General features: G+C 42.3%; 1 protein-coding gene across 1 annotated transcript in view; it reads left to right on the top strand.

The window, feature by feature from the left end:
- LOC120433224 overlaps window positions 1-9,157 on the top strand; it is a 36,055-nt gene extending 26,898 nt beyond the window's left edge. Inside the window, exons 14-16 of the mRNA XM_039599125.1 lie at window positions 30-739; window positions 6,431-6,650; window positions 8,910-9,157. Coding sequence (XP_039455059.1) covers window positions 30-739; window positions 6,431-6,650; window positions 8,910-9,121 — 1,142 coding nt within the window. The 3' untranslated portion in view covers window positions 9,122-9,157. The remainder of the gene's footprint in view (window positions 1-29; window positions 740-6,430; window positions 6,651-8,909) is intronic.
- The last annotated feature ends 5,854 nt before the right edge of the window (window positions 9,158-15,011 follow it).

Genomic DNA, 15,011 nt, shown 5'->3' with positions numbered 1-15,011 from the left:
ATTAATCCTTTTTGCCTGAAATTTCAAAGAAGTGACAGCTGCAGACACGACAGGCACATCAGAGGGCACAGAAGCCACTGAAGAGTTGCCAGAGGAGACACAAAAAAGTGATTTATCCCCAGAAACAGACATCAGTGTGACAGCACCACCCGCTTCATACTCATTGCCTACACCTCCAGCAACTTCTGTCGATGTTTCTGAAGTGTTTTTACCCATCCCGGCAATTGACTCTGGACTCTTTGAGGTAGCAGAGGAATCTGAAGTCCCCATTGTTACTGAGTCTCCTGAGGGTGATAGCGCTGAGTCGGAGGTCGAGTCAGAGCAAAGCGAGCCAGCTGTCGTCATTATCGATGAAGACTTGGGAGGCTACGTAAAAAAAGAAGGCGGAAGCCCCACCACCCCGCCGGATGCTACCGAAGACATGGTGGAAGAAGCTGTGCAGGACCTGGCTGTGGAGCTGGATCAAACCAGCGTGGTGGCCACAGAACCAAATGAGCTCCTGGAAAAGGGTGAAGAGGGGAGTGGCTTCCTGTCTGTGCAGGAGGAACACAGGACCATCGTCACCACGGCCACACCTCCACTGAGATACCTAACCACTCCCACCATGACCACGGCCAGCCACGGCCGGGAGCTGGTGGTGTTCTTCAGCCTGCGCGTCACCAACATGGACTTCTCTGAGGACCTCTTCAACAAGACTTCGCCTGAGTACAGGTCCCTGGAGAACACCTTCTTAGATGTGGTGAGTTGGAATACAACCTGCATCCTTCTTCAGCGTTCTTTATTCTGCTGGTTTGTCTGGTTTAAAGGGTCATTACATGTTGTTTGTCACACCTATGTGAATATATCAGCAATCACCAGTTAGTGTATTACAGCTGTTTAACTAAAAATATATTTCAAGCTTTATTTACTGGAGCTTTTCCCAAACTGTGGGACATGAGCCACTGCAGGTGGGGCATGGATAACCAGCTGAAAAATACTAATGGACGGAAAATTAATAAAACTGTGGGTAAACCTGAGGGTACTGCTAACCTTGGGCCTTTGTTGTTGTTAATGACTGATAAAACATGTTCAATGTGCTGTGTAAACTTGGATGAACTAGCTATGATGATGCAGAGCTGACAGCAGCTAGCCCTGTCTGCACCAGCCTGACTGTGAAAGTGGCCACGCCAATATTAATGCATAACTTTAAACCTTGATGTAGCTCAAACAGGAGAGTTGAATAAAAGGTTTTCTCCACTACGGTGTTTCTGAAGGAGGAAACCATCTATAGAGGCCAAAACAGTTTCTTGTATTAGACTCTGAAGGTTTTTATCTCAGCTGTAAAGTTGGACATTTTAACATATTAACATATTTTAACATATTATCCATCAGTCTATGGAGACTGATTCACTTTTGGAGCCTCATGTGGAAACTAGAGGTACTGCAGGTTTTGGCACTAATGCATTCATTTGCATGTCATGTCTGCAGGTTTTTTTAATGTGTGATTTTAGAGTGTTAAACGCCACAGACTCTAAACTTCAAGGTTTTATGTGACATTAATGTTCTGGAGTGTGATAGATTCTGATTTAGCTGCTTTACCTGACATATCCATTTACTCTGGTTTTGTCCTCGTTAAATGTGGGTCCATAGATATTTTCTTCTCTTTGGCAGAGCAGATATATTTGGTTTATATCACCACATTGAAAAAAGAAGAAGCAATTATCCAATTCTAAAATCGAAAACTGAGCACCTGCTGAATGCAGAAAAATTCAAACTCTTGAATATTTGGTGCAGCCATAAACAGGAGATAGTATCACAGCATGAAGCTGTAGCCTGAGAGCTGAAGGGAGCTACAGACTCGGATCATAATCATGTGTGGCTCCATCAGCACCAGAGACTCCTTTCATGTCATTTCATACATTATTATAAGAGGCGAGGAGAACATATTCCCCAAACTGAGACCTAATTGGAGCTGGTTTCATCCCGCTTTGATGCCAATGAGCTATTTTTCCTTCTTTGATTAAAATATTCATATTAATAGGGATATTTAGAGCGTATCCACACAGTGCCTGGTGAGTGCGATACCTCATACTTCTATGACTTGATGGGTAAAACAGAAAGCCAGACACAATTAATAACACAAGCTCCGTTTTCATTTCGAGTTCTCCTGGAGCCCTCAGCATCGGAGCTGCAGGTTGTTGCGCGGTGAATGGATATGTTTTGATGTTTTGGATGAAGCGAGAGAATAATTTCAAGCTCAGGCAGGTACAATACAGCCCTTATTTCTCTCTGAACAATGACTCTGCTGGATTAATGAGGCAGGAAGAACACGCCGGGGGAATATAATGGTAAATGGATGATACTGGTGCGAGTCCTCTGCCTGAAATACTAATCTAGAGATGAAATGTGCCTCCTCCTTACTTCAGTTTTATTTGCAGATTATCGCCTGCCGTCAGTGTCCTTCAGCTGAGATTTCAGATCAAATAATGTCTGAAGAAGTGGGAGCTCTATCTGGATTTCTTAGTATTCAGACAGTTTTATCAACCTTAACTCTCTGCAGGGCGCTCCCATCTTTCTTTACCTTTCATATTTTTCTCGTTTGGATCCATCAGTGATTAACACTCTACCCTAAACTAATTCCTGCTGCAAATGCACATTTTGGTGACCCTTACGTACCGACGTATCAAAGTATCGAGTTCAAGCCTGGAGATATCTACATACTAATATGGAGCTGCAGCAAGTGATGTTTGTGCAGCAGCCAATTAGAATCCAGAGCTATAAACGGCTCAGCGTAACCAAAGGAGCAAATATTTCACTTAAGTTTGAGTGACTATTCAAATATTCAGCAGTCACAGACATACCTTTCAGAGATGAGTAAGCACTTCCTGCAGATTTTTCACATTAAAAGCCTTACAGGAAGAGCAGCCTGCAAGCTGAGGCTTTTAATGACTTTCAGTGACGGTCATTTACAATGTTTGAAAGAGTGGCAAAGGTGAATAGACTGGAGTTAAAGTTCTTTTTTGTTTAATTGGGAAACTTGGCAGGAGACCAGTGAGTCTGCAGAAATGCTGAGTTTGCATTATCAGCAATATCGGCTAATTAAAAGAGGGGCAGGCAGGAAAATGGAGACATCTGGGTAATATATGAGTTAAAAAACACAGAAAAGCTTTTTATTTGTGTTTAACTCGAGGAATTGAACCAGCAGCCTTTAAGTCGTCTCCTCTGTGTCCTCGCTCTGCTGCTGGCGGTGAAAAATTAATTCAAGCCCTGCAAGACGCAGTAATTATCACATGAATAGAAATACAGACTCAGGCCTACAGATACTGCCTGGTAAAGAAAGCGCTTTAAATCCTTTTGGGGACCCACGTTTTCTGAATAGATTTTACTCTTCATCTGCTGAACAGTTTAAACCGCATCAATAGAGGTAATTATGTCCGGTCAATGCAAATTAGAGAAACAAAACTGTTGAGTGTTTCTATTTTTTCTCTTTTAGTTTGACTCTGCAGACCGTGTGTGTGTGTGTGTGTGTGTATGTGTGTGTGTGTGTGTGTGTGTGTGTGAGTTGAACTTCATTTTCAGAGATACTAATTTGTCGACACAGTGTCTCATTTAAGGTGAGGATGCTCTTAAAAAAACACTCGATGACAGGAGGGATAAATGAAGAGGAGTGATGACTGAAACGAAGTGTGCTGCTTTACTGCATCTCCTCTGTAAACAGCATAATCACATCAGTGGCACTCCCTGCCAGCGGCACTTATAAATGTACTTATCATTTCCGGACACATTTTACACACACATGCAAAAAGGACCATAAATATTTGTGTAATGAAGGAAGAAACAAGCATGTTCGGTAAACTGGACTTAAGGGGATTTAACCCGACTTTAAAGAGTAAAACCTCATGTTTTTTTTTCTACCAGTGATATATCACTGTCTCTCTCTAATGGGTTTAATTTAAGGTTCAAAAATATTTGTTTTAAACTGAAATTCATGATATAATAATAATGATGATAAAAATACATTTTAAAAATTAGTAAAAAAGTTTAAATTGATGAATGAGGAAAAATACTTAAAATCACTGATAGAGATTAAAGTAAACGTTGTAAACTCATCGCATAGATAATCACTTCAGTTCGATTATATAACACCAAATCACTGGTGACAGTGGGAAGGAAAAACTCCCTTTTAACAGGAAGAATCTTCGGCTATCTGCCGCAACTGTGTGAGGGGAGGAAGACAGGACAAAGACACCATGTGGAAGAGAGCCAGAGATAAATAATAAGTAATGATTACATGTAGAGAAGTGTATAAACACGAGTGAAGAAGAAACGCTCAATACATCATGGGAATCCCCCAGCAGCCTACACCTATTGCAGCATAACTAAGGGAGGATTCAGGGTCATCTGATCCAGCCCTAACTATATGCTTTAGCAAAAAGGAAAGTTTGAAGGCTAATCTTAAAAGTAGAGATAGTGTCTGTCTAATGAATCCAAACTGGAAGCTGGTTCCACAGAAGAGGGGCCTGAAAACTGAAAGCTCTCCCTCCCATTCTACTTTTAAAAACTCTAGGAACAACAAGTAAGCCTGCAGTGTGACAGTGAAGTGCTGTAATAAGCTGATATGGTACTACAAGGTCATTAAGATAAGATGGGGCCTGATTATTCAAGACCTTGTATGTGAGGAGCAGGATTTTGAATTCTGGATTTAACAGGGAGCCAATGAAGTATGCTCTCTCTTTCTAGTCCCTGTTTACTGTTTTTATTTAGATTGAAGGAGCTGCTTTGTACTGCTAATCAAACTGATTAACTGATCATCAGTAAGTGTGAGCGCCTCTATGAAAGCAGACGTTTTGGCAGTTTGCAGGTCTGAAACATTCAAACCAAGGAGGAAAGTCATGAGCGATGATCTAAAAAAAGTAAGTCTTGCTGCCCATCAATCACAGAAAGCTTATGAGGCCATTTCCCTCCATCTGAGACTCTATGGGTCTCAGTTAGCATGGTGAAGGTTAACTGTGTCCATGACTGTACAGTTGGTAACAGACTGAACGAGTTTGTTGTGTGTGCAAAGATCACGGCAGCACAGTTTAGGTTTGCAAAGCTACATCTGAACAAAGCACAAGACTTCTGGAACAGACGTCTTCCACAGTTTTCTTCACATTTCACGAATTTCCAGAAAGTCAGCACAGGGAAGACAGAACAGGCTGTTCCTTTCTTTGAGGCAACGCGATCAACACCAAACAGAAGACACTTAGGTCACTGCATTTCTAAAGGTTCCCAGAAACGGTGAGATGTGAACAAATAAAATAGTCAGCTTCAAGTATATGCCTCCCTTCAACACCGATGCTGTTAGCAGTACTATAAATAATAGAAGCGATCGCTGTCTGGTTGATGACAGATGGAAAGCAGCTCGTCAGGCTAAATGCGGTGAAAGCCCTTCTTCTCTTTTTATGAGGTGGATGCTTTTTTTGAGGATCTTTTACAAATAAATGCACGACAGGAAACAGCTTCTAGTACAGATGTTCATACTAATGCAAAGTTATTGAATAAACCATGTTACATATAAAAATAATCCATCATTTCTATAATTAATTGCACCAAAGGATCGACTTTAAAGTGAACTGAAGATAAATGGGATTGAAGAAGCACTGACTTAAACTGAAGGCAGAAAAGAACAGGGCTGTAATCCTATTAAGAATAAGCCAATCAATTTGGGGTACAAAAACTGGGATTTAACTCAAAAAAACCTGGATAAATCCTCTGATTACTTTCTGGTTTAAAGACACAGTTCATCCATATCACATTAAAGTTTAAATTATGACTTTAATCTCTCTTTTCTGTGTCTGCTGACAGCGGATTGACTCAAACAGTGGGATGGTTTCTTCCTCAGAGAGATGTTTGTGTGATTTAAAAGGCGTTCTGTAGTCTTTGCAGCTTCTGAATTACAATATAAATCTTCAGTGTGAGTTCAGGCATTGCAAGAATCGCTCGAGCAGGAGGAGGAAACGTAGATGAATGTATTGATTTGTAGAAAGAAATTCCAGACATTCACACACAACTCTGGATAAAATCAGACTGGGTGCATCAATTCAGCCAAGGCTTTGGCTTCATGGGCATAAAAGATGTGAGCAGAGAGGCATCAAGTTATTTATGAACTCACTCAGTTTAGACAGAATTCATGACGAGACAGTTTAATCGGCCCAAACTACATTTACATCTATTTTCTTTTGTTTTTCCTTCAGTTTTGTTTTGTGAAGATTCTCCAAAGAGCTCAGAGAAAATGTGTAATTTTCCCTTTGTGTGTGTGTGTGTGTGTGCAGCTTCTCTTGTACAACAGATCAGTCATTTCGATGAATAAAACTCAGCACTTGGTTGTTAATATCAAATTATATCAAACAGTCAGACTCCCCTATGGCCTCTCAGGCCGCGTCACTCTCTGCTTCTTCTTCTTCTGCAGCTGCTGCCGTTCCTGCAGGCCAACCTGACGGGCTTCAAAAAACTGGAGATCCTCAACTTCAGGAAGGGCAGCGTGGTCGTCAACAGCAAGATGAAGTTCGCCAAGTCGGTGCCGTACAACATCACCGAGGCGGTCCACTGCATCCTGGAGGAGTTTTGCACCGCTGCCGCCAAGAAGCTGCACATCCAGATTGACACCCACTCTCTGGACATCGAACCAGGTACGCGAAACCCTACTGGGTTTGCAGGTATGCTGAGCTTTCTCTGCCCTGAACCGAAGTGCTTTCTGATCAGAGTCTGAATGTGAACTCCGGTCTGCTGCTCATTTACACCAGCCGGGCCTAAAATTATGAGCAGTGACAGGTGAGGTGAATAACAGTGATTATCTCTTCACCTGTTAGCGGGCGGGAGCAAGTCAACATTTTGTCCTCAAAGTTGATTTGTTAGAAGCAGGTAAAATGAGCGAGTGTAAGGATTGCCATTACAGTTTGACAAGGGCCAAGCTGTTCAGAGCATCTCTACACCTGCAACTCTCATTGGGTGCTCCCGGTCTGCAGGGGTCAGTATCTATCAAAGTGGTCCAAGGAACAAACAGTGGTCATGGGCGGCTGAGGCTCACAGATGCATGTGGGGAACGAAGCCCGGCCCGTGTGGCTATTTTAGCTCAAATTGCCAAAAAAAAATGGTTCTGATAGAAAGATGTCAGAATACACAGAACATCTGGCACTGCAGGCAGTCAGGGTGCCCACACTGACCCCATCCACCATGTTCTGCTGGGAAACCTTTGGTCCTGCCATCCACATGGACGTCACTTTGACATCTACCTTCGCGGTGTTGCAGACCATGTACACCCTTTCATGGAAACAGTACTCCCTGATGGCTGTGTCTTTCATCAGGATAATGCACCCTGCCACAAACCAGAAATAGTTCAGGAACGGTTTGAGGTGTTGACTTGGCTCCCAGATTTCTCAGATCTCAGTCCAATCGAGCATCTGTGGGATGTTCTGGACAAACAAGTCCAATCCATGGAGGCTCCACCTCGCAGCTTAGAGGACTTAAAGGATCTGTCGCTTACATCTGGGTGTAGTTCCCACAGTGCACCTTCAGGAGTAGAGTGGAGTGCATGCCTCAACGGGTCCGTAGCAGTTTATAAAATAGAGCAATATAACACAGCAAGACAGTTTGTTTTGGCCGATGTTAGCAGTGATTAAAGCAAGCTCTGGTTCAGTGCTGATTCTACTGTTGTTCATATCTAAGAGTCCTTTTTGCATGCGATGGTGTTTTGATTCCTTAACATGAAAGATTAAAACGCCAGCATGCCGTTTCTTTTGTTAGCTGCAGTGCGGTGGTGTTTTATGATGTCAGGATTTCTTTTTATGTATGAGATATAAACAGGCATCTTAGAATAATTCACATTTGTTGTATCAGCAGCACTCCTCTGTATGCAGTTCACACTCTAAAAGCTTTGTGCTGTAATATTCTCCACAGATGAGTCTGAGGCAGGGAGCAGAGATCACAAACATTCAAACAGACTCAGTAATTAGGTCTATATGTCAAATCCAACGGCACACGGTGGGATCGTCGAGAACATTATAGGGCCCGAATAATAGTGATGAAGATGAGAAGTGAGCTGCAGAGAGGAGAAGTGCTGCTGCAACATCTTCTGTCTCGAGGCGCGCGTGTGTGTGTTTGTTGTGAACAAAGCTGCAGAAGCTGTGTGATTTTTATCACATCAGTACGGACCAACATCTCTGAGGAGTGTTCCCCAGCAAGGGGTACCTAATAAAGTGGCTAGCAAGACTAGATTTTGAACTAAAAGAGGCTATAAAGCACTACATACACTGTAAAAACATAGGTAAATGCAGATTTATAAAACCTTAAATTCTCTTGTAGTTGATTTGAGGGTTACAATCAATCTCCCAAAAACTGTGCAGTGATATGTTTGATAGATTCCTCAAATCTGCAAGTTACACAGTCTAAGAAAAGTAGTAAGAGGGACATTTCACATACACAAATTAAATATGGCTATTTATTCCAAGTCATGATGTAAAAGCAGCTGTTTCTGTTCCAGCTGGCATACACTGATAAATATACAGTATAAATAAACAGGAACTCTCCAGGACACGAAGGCTGTAGACCCCCAGCAGAAGCCCTGATTCAAACACACATACTTGCTGATGTATGTTTGGATTACAGATACTGACCACGTGCTGTGGCTTCACAACATGACGTACTTCTCGTCCGTGACACCCTGCACACATGCTAATTTCCCCGGAGCGAATCTGACGTTTAGTCTCGGAAGTCGTCCACGCCTCGGGCTAAACCTTACATTTCATTGCAGAGCAGGAGGAGAGGATCTCATTAAAATCAAACACTCCTCAGCACCTCCCGGAGAGAGGAGGGTGGTTAGAGGAAGGCGCAGGAAACTCCTCCTGAATACTAATATGTGTCCACGTTTTTCTGCCTTCCTCTCCTTGCAGCTGATCAGGCCGATCCCTGCAAGTTCCAAGCCTGCGGTGAGTTTTCTCGCTGCGTGGTGAACGCCTGGACGAAGGAGGCGGAGTGTCAGTGTCAGTTGGGCTTCGTGTCAGTGGACGGCCTGCCCTGCCAGAGCCTGTGTGTCCTCCAGCCGAACTACTGCCAAGGAGGGGAGTGCCGCATAGTTCCCGGATACGGAGCCGTGTGCAGGTAAATGACGATGTATGCAGACTGTGTATCAGCAAGTCCACAGTTTGGTCTATAAAGTGTTACAAAGAACACAGAGCAGGAATCACAAAATTTATTATTTCTATAATTTTACAGTAAACACAATCACATCATCAGCATATAATGACAGTCTCAGTCTGTCCCACCATATTACTTATTACGCTGTGAATCAAGGAGATTTAGGACCTTATATGCAGAACTCAAAAAGCACATGAGATGAGGGACTTTCAAAATAAGACAGGAAGTAACAGAACTCAGGAACAGAAACAGCGTCCCAAACATTTTAGGGCTAGGGTTGTTTAAAGAAAAAACAAGTTAAGCAAAACTGAAGTAAACAAATAAGTGAATGAAATCAAATAAAACCTTAGGTTAAAGCTAATAATAGGTTTTAATACAAAAAAAGACTGCAAATAAAAACAACCAACTGAAAAAACAGGAAGAAACATTCACAGTGGACAAGACATGTCAGACTCAGCGAATGAAAACAGGATGAGCGTTAAATAGCATTTCTAGGTTGGCAGATTATTTGAGAGGGTGTGGAGTTGATTCACGGAAGGCAAATTTCATTGATAGCCAGAGCATTGACCACTGCGTGATGTGTAGGAGCTGAATTGTGATTTCTGAGTGGATTTGGACAAACTGAACATAAAAGGGTCACCGCAGTTCAGCTGAGAAGTCATTGAAGGGCCGTTAAAGTTAAAACCAGCTCCAGTTTTGTAAAAGCTGACCTTCACGACTGATTTGACTGTTAAAAATACGATTTTTACGACATTCAGCTGAACAACAGAGCAGGAACACAGACCATGGGCAGCACGTGTTTCAGTTTTGGAGTGATGGTGAGGCAGAATTTAAATTTCGGGACCCGGGTTTGCAAACAGGTACAGCGGGCAAAGTCAGCGTTCAGTCATTTCAAAGTCCCGGCTGCAGGAATGTGGGAATAATCATTTCAGAGTGATTATGTGTGCCTGTCTTATCCTCACTCAGACTGAGCTGCCATTCTTTGAGCCGCTGGATTCAAACCAAGAGTCATAATTTTCATTACAGATGTATAATTTTTATCAGAGGGAGCTGGAGCCTGCCGGTGTATAATGTGATTTTCTGCTTTCTTTTTTTAAGTGGAATCGTTCTTTTTGTAAAGGGTCGTGATGCCTCGAGTTTAAGCTGTTCTCTGCAGCCTTCTTTAACTTTTTCTGTTAAAAGTAGAAAGTTATTCAGGCACTTTTTAACAACCTCAGCTTGGGGTTAACACAGGGTAACCTTAAGCATGCAAAACAGAGGACTGAAGCCAACCTATACCCAATAAAATATGAGACAGGAATTAAACATACACAACAGTGTTAGCAATCACCTCAGTTGTAAACTGTGTCACTGAAATAAATAATAAATATGAGATCTGATTAGTAAACATCCATTGTTTAACCATTTATAGTCTGTCACAGCTGTCACAGGGAGAAGGGAGAGTGTTGGGAAATCAGTTTTACCCCGGTTCTTTTTTATTCCTCGGGCCTCCAGAGATGCACCGGACCCAGTAGTCATTTTTACAAAATCTTTATTTATCTTTATTCATCTTCATTTAAGCATGCACTTCTAGAAGGGAAGACGAGGCCGGTGTCCCTCTGCAACAATCTTCACCTCTTTGTTAGTTACACCCAGCTTTATAGAAGCGACCCCATCATAAAACCCCCACGGTGTGCTGCAAACTCTGTGTCTGTGTCTATGTGCACGAGCACGTGAGTGCCTGTGTGTGCGCGTACCCGTGTGTATGTGTGAGTGCACGTGAGTGAGTGTGCATATAGGTGTGGGAGTATATCAGTTAAAACACTGTGGGTATGTGTCTCTTCCTAGGGGCCATAAAAAACCATCTCCCTTCCAGACCACAGTTATCAAGTTACATATGTTGAGACCCCCACCTAGGTATGCCCTGAGGAATTTCCACTTAACATTAACTCCTTTCTGTCTTAGTTTCACAGTTCAAACTGGGGGGGGGGTGTCTCCTAAGATCTACTCCTAAGTTCATGACACAGTCAGGCCTTTATTTATATCCAGGGCAGTGTCAGTGTCTCTACAATAATTCTACATTCTATCTAACACATTTCTAAACTCTAAAATAAGCTAAACATTCCTACAAATCCCCCTTTTTATCTGCCCTAAGGCAGATAAAACTACACTAAATCTTTCACCATAATGTTTTCATACTGTGACTCCCCATTTCCCAAAAGTGCACCTAAACGTACCATAGCACAGAGACCAGAAGTCCCACTAGGAAGTCTAACATACAATCTGTACCCACCACAATAATAATACGAACCAGCACGTGCCCACAGGCCTATTTCAGTGCCGGTGTCTCTTGATAGCTTTCCTCTGGCCAGGTACGTCACAGTGCACCAATCGGCGTTAATCTCCCCGGCCTCATGCTCATGTCTGTCAGGGAAAAACACAGTAAAGTTAAAACATGTGTAGTTGGCTCTTCCCAATGTGAAAGGACCAAGTACAGTGTCATTACCTATTGGTGGAAACAAACTAGCCAACGTAGTACAATTACCTTCAGAAACCCCTTCTCTGGTGAGTCTTAGCATGCACTCAAATCCCCACTGGTCTTCGGGATATAGAGGAGCTGGTTCTGTGAAAAGATGTTGGCGGGCAGCTGCGCATGCCACACAATCTGAAACATTTTGTTCTCTAGCATTTTGGATGAGCCAGTCTGGCCAAAGATTGCTTTCACGATAGCCAGTGGCCATTGAAATGAGCTGTTTAGGTTTGAGTCTTGTATAATCTACCTCAATTATTTGTGGGCCCGATTCTGAAAGTGACAATGGTGGGGGAGGTGTTGATACAATTATTTCAGCCCCATCGGGTGCAGAATCTCTAAAATTAATTTTAACCAAACCGTATGGATCCTTCCCTGAGACGTCTACTCCTATAAACAAATACACCACAGATCGGGCGGGCCACATGGTATCATACCAACGATTCAGTGACAGGGTCAACGGGTTCTGCCCGGCTGAGAAGTCCCGCTGAAACCCAAGCTTCTGCCACGTGGTGTCCTTGTAGGGGCGCCACGTGCCAGAATACTCCACTATGGTAGACCAGTACTCACACGGGCCCTTCCAATAAGTGGGATAGGGGTAGCCAAGCTTCTGATTATTACCCTCTATATCTACTATTGGATTGTAACCTACCCAGACATCATATCCCCGCCATGAACTTTTTAAACCTTTACATTTAATGACAGCACGAAAATCAAATGTATACGAGACTGTAGACCCTTTAACGTGGTCCAACTCTATACCGCCATAATAATCAAAACACTCATCTGATTTACCTGTTTCACTACGTTTGGTTCGCTTCGCCGCGGCCTGTGATGGTGGAGTCGCCGGAGTGGGTTCAGGTCTGTCTCTGGGCAATTCACTTAGAAGAAAAATCACAGTTACAATAACAACAGTTATCACACCTAATACTACCGTTTCTCTCCAATTTCCCCCTCAACCAGCCTAGAGAAGTTGACCTGATGTAAATGTAGATGAAAGGCTTGTCTGTTTACATCTTCTCCCACGCAGAAAGCTTCTCTGCAGAGCATCAAATCATTTGTGCTGTTCACAGAATCACAATTCCATCGCTGGACTTCCTCTGCACTGTCACTTTTGGAGCTTGGCACGCTCTCTCCATCCCTCGATTCTCACGTTCCAACGCTGCTGAAGATTTTAAGGCAGAGCACGTCGTACACCTTAGCTGTCTTCCTCAACGTCAACGCCAACACTCTTTCATTTTATTTAAGATTTTGCTGTGCAGAGTCTCCTCATGACGATCTCCTGCGCGATGTCTGCTGTGCTGAAGGTGATCTCTCATCCTCCTCACGACTCTCTCCTGGCCTCAGCTCCCATCTTGTGGACGATCTCCTCAGTCACTCCTTCTCGTCATGGCACCTCACAACATCTACAAATTAAAATAACACTCCTCTCCCCACATGGCTTCTGCCATGTGTCAACTCCCCAATGAGACATGTACAAGAATGTTGCACAGTCTCCTTAAAACAATCTCCAGGGTCTGTCCCTTGGAGCAGCCATACTCCAACCTGTAACCCTGTGTAAAAACATCAGTCAGCAATTAAATGTTTAGCCTATTTAACTCCCAGCTCCACCTGGAGCCTGTATCCTGGAAGACAACGTCTGTTAAATCAAACTTCACATTTTCAACCAACTATAGATCATAAGAGTAATAAAATATTCAGCATAAAAGACAAGTATCATGTGCAGATTTTCTCAAATCATCAAATCACTATTATTATCATAATTTGTCCCAAATCATGAATCATCCCAATTTATTCCACAATTTAATCGGTGACTTTCCTTAAGCAATGTCACTCCACTCATTTTATCACTATGAGCTCAAAAGTGGCCAGCTAATGAGCCCATATTAAACTATTCCATAAACACTGCATCTCTTATTGTTTTCTCATGTCACTTGTCTGTTTTCTGCTGAATCCTCTACATGCACTCTTAGACAAAACAAACATTAGCAACACACATGGACAATCCTGGTGGTCAGGCGCCGGTCAAACGGTTCCAGAGGTGCTGTAAAAGGTCATAAAGTTAAGCCTGCTGTAAAAGGAATGACACTGATTTCAACACAGGATGTGTTTCACACTATTTTCACTTCTCCCCTGTAATATTCAACATTTTCCCAACAACACAGTGTAATAGCATAATCAACATATAGCCTGTAAACACAGTTCCCTTCACTCATAAACCCAGTAATCCTGTAGTAGAAAGAACATTAACCATTAGTGTGTCCTGCTGTAACTCACATAATCAAACACATGATTAACTCTCTGCTGTAGAAAAGAAATGTAAATGTTAACGCTGCGCACAAGCCCATGAATAACACACCCCTGATAGATTCACAAACACAGAAAGTGGCATTTAAAAGGTTAAATCGTCACACAACCTAGGATGCTGCTGTCATCTTCCTGCTCCTGTAGAAAGAAACACACATAAATTCATCCACCCTTTTGTCCTGTCTAGGTGGAGGTTAACCTTGAGTAGTGGTCAAGTCTTGTCAGCTTTTGTCAGCTTTTACCAGTCAGTCAGTTTTTTCTCTTTCACTCATTCATTCATTCATTCATTCATTCTTTCTTTCTTTGCTGGTAGTGGAAACTATCGTCGCATTTTCATTTCCACCCACAGCAAAATGACGTCATTTCAAAAAAGAAAAATAAGAACTTTAGATCGGATTACCTCGCTGAATCCTTTTTGGGCAGGGACTCTCATTTTCTAATTGTCCCAAATAAGCGACTTTCTCCAGAGCCCATTGTAATTTTGGAGAAACTCACTTGCAACGGTTTTCTCAAAATGTTGTATAGTGCTTTTAATTCCCGTCGTGCAGATCTGCTTAAAGAAAAGAAATTCACAAACCGAAATCAGTGCACTGTTCAAAACAAAAAATAAAATGAAAAATAACAGATAAAACTGAAAAACAAAAGTAAATAAAAATACAGAAGCCCGGTCTTAGGACTTGTCCCAGAATATTCTTTTCTAATGGGTGAAAACACACCAAATCTAAAACTTGGTGCCATGGTACAACCTTCCCCATACATCAGAAACAAAAAACAAAACAAAACAAAAAAATCTGCTAGTTTTATTCATTTAAACTCTGGCTGCAGGATTCTGTTCACCCCTGTTATCATGTTCCCCAAAATAATACTAATTCAGTTGTCTATGTATCACTTCTCAACCCACTCAATAAACCAGACAGGATGATGGTAACAGTATTGCCTACTTAAAATTGTGTTTGATCCTAATGAGCTTCATTGCGTGTGTGTGTGTGTTAGTCGGGTTAATACTTTTCTATTTGGACACAGAAATTTTCTATTTCTGTGT

The sequence above is a fragment of the Oreochromis aureus genome, linkage group 15 (genome assembly GCF_013358895.1).
Source record: "Oreochromis aureus strain Israel breed Guangdong linkage group 15, ZZ_aureus, whole genome shotgun sequence".
In the NCBI taxonomy this organism is placed as follows: domain Eukaryota; kingdom Metazoa; phylum Chordata; class Actinopteri; order Cichliformes; family Cichlidae; genus Oreochromis; species Oreochromis aureus.
Note: the sequence above shows the minus strand (reverse complement) of the source record. Positions and strands in the feature narration are given on the sequence as shown.